We start from the raw sequence: 6,666 nt of genomic DNA on the forward strand, positions 1-6,666 counted from the left end.
TTAGTTGGGGGAAAGGCAGGTTAATCGAGGGGTTGCATCTAGAAAACAAGCAAGTGTTGTATGTTTGCACTGAATCCAAATGTCTGCATTTTCCTAACTAAATCAAAGGGAGTGTTATTTCTTTTTCTGCTCACTCATCTGAAGGTAAGTAAATTTTCTCTGGCGATCACAAGCTTGGTCAGCAACAAAGGCGCCGCCTGCTTTTTCCACCGTCCTGGTGTGGCAAGTTGAGGAATTTCAATAAATGTGACAAGGGTGACTGATTTGTGAACTAGAAACGGTTCAGCGTCAGAAAATTTATACTGCTCCTATCTAGAGAGGATTTCAAATGCATTATAAAACCCCAGGATCCAAGAACTTCATGCAGCATAGAAGAGACAAAAGCAACTTTGGGAAAATTTACAGTTTTTTTTTTTAAAAAAAAAAAAAATCTTGAATTAAAGAGTTGGGTTTAAAAAAAAGGTAGAAAGGAGAGAGAAAAAACACACAAAGTATGAAAAAAAAGAGACAACACAACCACTACACAAAATAGCCAAAGCAAAAACAAAAGCAAATTGAAGTGCTCTCACCCACCTGCCTTTTGATGGTTGTTACACATTGTTGTTTTTTTTGGGGGGGGGAAATCGAACGTATTATTGCCATTTCCCTACTGATGTAGATTTGTTCTTTTAAAACAAGGTCTAAACAAGTCACCACTAACTTTGAGGAGAGCCTTAGAGGCATGTATGTATGTATGTATGTATGTATGTATGTATGTATGTATGTATGTATGTATGTATGTATGTATGTAAAGAAGTAAACGTAAGTGGGGAAAGAACAGATAACAAAAGGATTTTCATGGTCAAGCCCCTTAAAAAGTTGTTGAGTGTTGTTCAAAGGTCTTGAGCGCCAACCCATGAGCACCTTGGAAATTAAAAAGTAAAACGTTAGCAGAGGGACATCTACAGCTCCAGAACAAACCTGGGGAAAAGCTTTGGAAATATTTTCCAGCATAAAAATAATATATTGTATATGTTTGTGGGTATAAAAAGTTGCTACTCCTGTACGAGCTGTTTGTTAAACGCGATGTCACTCGGCTTCACAATACCTGGGATTGATGAGAGGAGAGAACCAATCAGGACAGAGCAGAGGTTTTGTGCACCCTTAATTGGAGAGGAAGGAGGGAGTTGCAAGTGAAAGTAGGAATGGCGAGGCACCAATGAACTGCGACGTCGGCCTCCACGTAGCTCCTCCCCTTCTCCCATTCATGGGGGAGGGGGGACGGTGTCGTCTTTTCAATTCATTTATCTGCAGGAATGATTGCCGCTATCAGTCTCGCGTTCACCGCCCGGCTGAGGAGGTGAAAGTTTCTCCCCAGGAAGATAAACCGCAAAAGACAATATTGTGCATGATTTGCGCCGGTTTTTTTTTTTTTCTAAAAACAAAGCAGGGAGAAAAAGGAAAGTGAAGGGGGAAAAGCCACAGGACGGGGAAAAAAGAGACCGGGGGTGGGGGGGAGCGGAGAGTGAAAGAACTGGAAGAGAATTGAAAATTGTTCGCTACTTCTCTACATTCCTCTAGCTTCTGTTTTTTAAACATTCCAGAAAGGAAAGAACTAAAGGAAGTTTCGTTTTTGTTTTGATTTTTTTTTTCTCCCCCAGGCAGACTCTGGTTCCTTCCTCTCGTTTGGCTATTGTTATTTGAGAGCGGGGTCTCTTGAATTCTCTCCCGCCTCCCCGCGAAGACCCCGAAAAAGTGCAGTCCGAGAGGCAGGAGGTGCGGGGGGGGGGGAAGGCGCAATCCGTTTTGGCTGTGCGCGCGCCGAGGTCTTTTTTTTTACTCTTCTTTTATTTTCGCAGCTTCTCCGCTGCTTCCTCGGCGCTCCCCCCAGCCTTCTCTCCCCCCCCCCCTTCGCACCCGACCCTTTCTCCCACCCTCTCCTTTTGGTGTGTGTGTGTGTGTGTGTTTTTGGTGCGCGGATGCCGAAGGGGGAGTTCCTGATGTGGTCGCTTTAGTGGCTGATCGTCGCGCGGACTTTGGCAAGAGAAAGGCACGGCGAAGCTGGTTGGATTGGCGGCGGCGGCGGCAACGGCTCTTCCTTCCCGTTTTTCCTGCCGTTTGTCGGAGGCTGCTTCTTTCGTCTCTCCCCCGCCCTCCCTGCCCCCGAGAAATCACTTTTGTTCGGCGGTTGCTGCCCGCAGCTGCCCGCCAAGCGGGGAAAAATGCTCCTGGATGCTGGACCTCAGTACCCAGCCATCGGTGTGACGACCTTCGGCTCCTCTCGCCACCACTCCACGGGCGATGTGACGGAGCGTGAGGTGGGACTGGGCATCAACCCCTTCGCCGACGCCGGCATGGGCGCCTTCAAGCTCAACCCCAGCAGCCACGAACTGGCCTCGGCCGGCCAGACCGCTTTCACTTCGCAGGCCCCGGGCTACGCGGCGGCGGCGGCGCTGGGACACCATCACCACCACCCGGGCCACGTCGGCTCCTACTCCAGTGCGGCCGCCTTCAATTCCACGCGGGACTTTCTTTTTCGCAACCGGGGCTTCGGGGAAGCGGCGGCGGCGGCCAGCGCGCAACACAGCCTCTTCGCCTCGGCGGCCGGCAGCTTCGGAGGGCCCCACGGGCATGGCGAGGCGGCGGGCCATCTCCTCTTCCCGGGCCTCCACGAGCAAGCCACAAGCCACGCGTCGCCCAATGTGGTCAACGGGCAGATGCGCCTCGGTTTCTCCGGAGACATGTACGGCCGACCCGAGCAGTATGGGCAGGTGACCAGCCCGCGCTCCGAGCATTATGCATCCCCTCAACTGCACGGCTACGGCCACATGAATATGAACATGGCAGCCCATCACGGGGCGGGGGCCTTCTTTCGTTACATGAGGCAGCCCATCAAGCAGGAGCTCATCTGCAAGTGGATCGAACCCGAGCAGTTGGCTAACCCCAAAAAGTCCTGCAACAAAACTTTCAGCACCATGCACGAGCTGGTGACTCACGTCACCGTGGAGCACGTTGGCGGGCCCGAGCAGTCCAACCACATCTGCTTCTGGGAAGAGTGTCCCAGGGAAGGGAAGCCTTTCAAGGCCAAATATAAACTGGTCAACCACATCCGCGTCCACACGGGGGAGAAGCCTTTCCCTTGCCCTTTCCCGGGATGCGGCAAAGTCTTCGCTCGGTCGGAAAATCTCAAAATCCACAAAAGGACGCATACAGGTATGTCTCCAAAGACACTCCGAAAAAAAAAAGAAGCCAAACTTCACTTGCCTTGGTGGGTTCAAAGAGGGCCGTTCGCAACAGTGTCTTTTCGGGAAGGGAAGAGGCCTCGGGAATCCTGTAAGGGGGCCCAGAGCAATCCTAGCCGAAGAAGGCGATCGAATTTCGGGTTGAAGTTCAGCTAAACGAACAAGAGAGAAACAGAGTATTTTTTCTCTAGAGTTTTTAGATTTAGATTTTAAAATGTATATTTTTTTAAATAAGGAAATTCGGAAATATAGGTTCTAACAGCTGGGGATGGAAGGGAGGGGAGAGTAGGAGTTGAGGGGGAAATGGCAGCGATCTGAATTTATTGGTTTTAATTAATTGGTGTGACAGCGTTGCTTTGAGAAATCTGGTTAAATATATAGCTTGTTCATTCCAGTTTTTCTTGCTATCAGTTTTATTTCTCTGTAAATATTTAATTACGTGGGAAAATTTAAGTAATATGAGCTGTATGGGTTTGTGTTATTAACATGCTAGTCTTGGAAAAGGTTTATTGTAATATCTCGTAAATCAACAGCACCTTAAAATTTCCTTCCTTCCTTCCTTCCTTCCTTCCTTCCTTCCTTCCTTCCTTCCTTCCTTCTTTCCTTCCCTCCCTCCCTCCTTCCTCATTCTATGATATAAGTTTATACGAAAATTGGAAGCAGGTACTGTTACCACTTGGAAGTTTAATCAAAGCCTATAATGCATAGGAAGTGAGACAATGAAAAAGTTCTATCAGATTATGTGCAGACCAGGGTTGAATAAGGAAAAGGGAAAGTAAACTAAGATGAAGAGTAGCTTTAATAGTGGTAGCGAATTTTCCCTTGCCAAAGACTGCCAGCTTTGCTGCAGTAGGTTCTCGTCTGGTGAAATCCTGAGGTCTGTTCTTGAAGTGGAAGAAAAATTCACTAAATATTTTATTTAGTCCTCGTTTCCCGATATTTCTTGGAGTTGGAATGATCTGATGTTTGTGCATATATTATATTATAGAAAAATTAACGCGCACGAAGTCCCTGATTTGTAACGAGAAGGTTCATGTTTATTTTTTCAATAGGTGAAAAACCCTTTAAGTGTGAATTCGAGGGCTGTGACAGGCGCTTCGCCAACAGTAGTGATCGCAAAAAGCACATGCATGTCCACACGTCAGATAAGCCTTATCTCTGCAAAATGTGCGATAAATCCTACACGCATCCCAGCTCCCTACGAAAACACATGAAGGTAAAAACGATGGGTTCAGTTTTGATCATGCTTCTGAGCTTCTCCTTGCTAGGACCTTCTCGCCTCCGCTCGCTGTAGTTCGCCTCCCCTGTCCCTTCGCCGACTTGGATTATAGCCCACAGCTACTTTTTTTTCGGAGAGGGGGGTGGAGAAAAGAGTGGAAAGCCCCCAGGGTATTTTTTTTTTTTTTTTTTTGCCAAGGGTCATTCAACCTATAGTGAGTTTATCCCCAACGGTATGGCCACTCTAGACAGGATAAAGGGAGTACTCCCAAAACCTAACAATTCCATTTGTTTTGCCCTGAGAAATGGCCTCACAATGGGTCCCGCTCCGGATTCATCTGGGGTTAGGCGCTGCTTCGGAAAAAGGATTTAAAGCAAAATCGAGATGGTAGTGCTTTGAAAGAACCTAGATGGGCACGGAAACCTCCCGTTTTCTTGTTTAAGCTTGCGTTAACAGCTCAGGTTTGTGTGTGTGTGTGTGTGTGTGTGTGTGTGTGTGTGCAATCCAGGCCCATATTTTTCTTGCAGGGCCGTCCTGCGAAATTAGCAGAGCTGGCGGAGACTTCAGTTTCTCTTTGACCAGCCAGCATCCTGATTACCAAAGCAAGATTTCAAACTTCTCGCGTTTTCACTCCTCTCCCTCCCTCTTCGCTGGCATATAGAGTTCAATCGGTGAATTGAGCTCAGGGGCTTAGCATTCGGGACAATTGGCCGAGATAGCGCGCATGCACATTGGTGTGTCAGTTAAATACCCACAACTATTTAGCTCTGCAGTGTGCAATATGTGTACGTACACATGCATATGTGTATATGTAAGCGATGTGTGTATATATGTATGTGTGTATGTGTATATTTAAGCGGTGTGTATACACGCACAGAAAGTGCATACCTATATACGTACCTACCTACTCACACCCACCCGCATGTCAAGCTTTCCTCTTTGTTCAATCTCTTTTTCTGTTTTCCAGGTCCACGAATCCTCTTCCCAGGGATCCCAGCCTTCTCCCGCTGCCAGCTCGGGTTATGAATCGTCAACTCCTCCAACCATCGTCTCTCCATCCACAGAAAACCAGACCACGAATTCCTTATCCCCCTCATCTTCAGCGGTCCATCACACGTCCAGCCACAGTACGCTCACGTCAAATTTTAACGAATGGTACGTTTAAACAAACAAACGAACACGGGCAAAAAGCGACCTATTTAAAAGACTCAAAAAAAAATAATAACGAACACTTTGAAATTGATGCATCTTTTTTGGGGGTGTGTGTGGTTTTTTTTAATATATATAAATAAATAAATCTATCAATCTATCTAAATGCTGCCATAGACCCAGGAGTGAACCAAATCAAGAATTCTCTCTCTCTCTTCCTCTCTCTCCCCCACCTCTGGTTTCCTTCCTTCTCTCCTCCCTCTATTGCTGTTTGGGTTTGGTTTGGGGGGGGGGCAAAGTCTAGGAGAGCAAAGCCCAAAGGGTTCTGTTGTGTATGAGAGAATGGCCACTTTGTGGTGCCATCTTGTCCATGGGCAGGGCTTTTTAGACGGGAACCACTAACGGAAGCTCTCACAACTGCATGTTTCTCTGGGCAGCTGCCTCCTGTTTTCTGTAAATACAGAAATACTAGCTTAAAATGTACTGTTTGATTTTGTAAATAGTTCTGCCACAAGTTGAAATAAGGGGGTATGTGAAACGGTGGTCTTTGCATATACTGGGGGTGGGGTGGGGGAGGGGAGAGGGAGGAGGCTGAAAGGGGAAGGGGGTGGTAGAAGATCAACTATTTGTACTGAATGGCAAGGATGTTCTAGTAAATGTGTACCAAAATGTGAATTACTTTGTATTATTACAGTCTAAACGTCAACCTAACAGAATATTATTGGTGTGCTTTTTCTTTTGTATAAAGTGCAAGCCTTTCGTTCCAAAGTCCAGTCTAAGTAGTGCAGTAAAATGTTGTTACATGTCCTGTCAAAATAATTCGTATAGTGCAAGCCTGGATCTGCGTGTCAAACTGTTACATTTGTGTATGTAAAGTGATATTAAAAAAAAAAAAAGAAAGGAAAAAAAAAAGCTATAAGCTATAACCTGTCCATTGCTTTTGGCAAATACAACCACATATTGTATATATTTCCCGAATTCCATATTTATCCGCATGTAAAGGTCTGGTTATACATGTTACAGATATTCAATATTTATGGCTAGAAGAATTGGTATGTACAATTTAGTTTACAGAAC

General features: G+C 46.2%; 1 protein-coding gene across 1 annotated transcript; it reads left to right on the top strand.

Annotated features, from left to right (window-relative positions):
• Positions 1 to 1,765: 1,765 nt before the first annotated feature.
• On the top strand, positions 1,766 to 5,662 carry ZIC1 (Zic family zinc finger 1). Its single transcript, XM_026668126.2, has 3 exons — positions 1,766 to 3,192; positions 4,274 to 4,437; positions 5,408 to 5,662. The coding sequence occupies exons 1-3, from the start codon at positions 2,202 to 2,204 to the stop codon at positions 5,603 to 5,605; spliced, it is 1,353 nt and encodes a 450-aa protein (XP_026523911.1). The 5' UTR covers positions 1,766 to 2,201; the 3' UTR covers positions 5,606 to 5,662.
• The last annotated feature ends 1,004 nt before the right edge of the window (positions 5,663 to 6,666 follow it).

Source organism: Notechis scutatus, chromosome 4 (genome assembly GCF_049901735.1).
Source record: "Notechis scutatus isolate UNSWTSFEM ecotype Mainland chromosome 4, rNotScu1.2, whole genome shotgun sequence".
NCBI classification, from domain to species: domain Eukaryota; kingdom Metazoa; phylum Chordata; class Lepidosauria; order Squamata; family Elapidae; genus Notechis; species Notechis scutatus.

Excerpts from the sequence above, each read along its gene's own strand:
- ZIC1 (XM_026668126.2), top strand. The coding sequence starts at position 2,202 with ATGCTCCTGGATGCTGGACCTCAGTACCCAGCCATCGGTGTGACGACC. Across the intron at positions 3,193-4,273 it reads CCACAAAAGGACGCATACAG|GTGAAAAACCCTTTAAGTGT; the intron begins GTATGTCTCCAA and ends TTTTTTCAATAG. Across the intron at positions 4,438-5,407 it reads CCCTACGAAAACACATGAAG|GTCCACGAATCCTCTTCCCA; the intron begins GTAAAAACGATG and ends TCTGTTTTCCAG.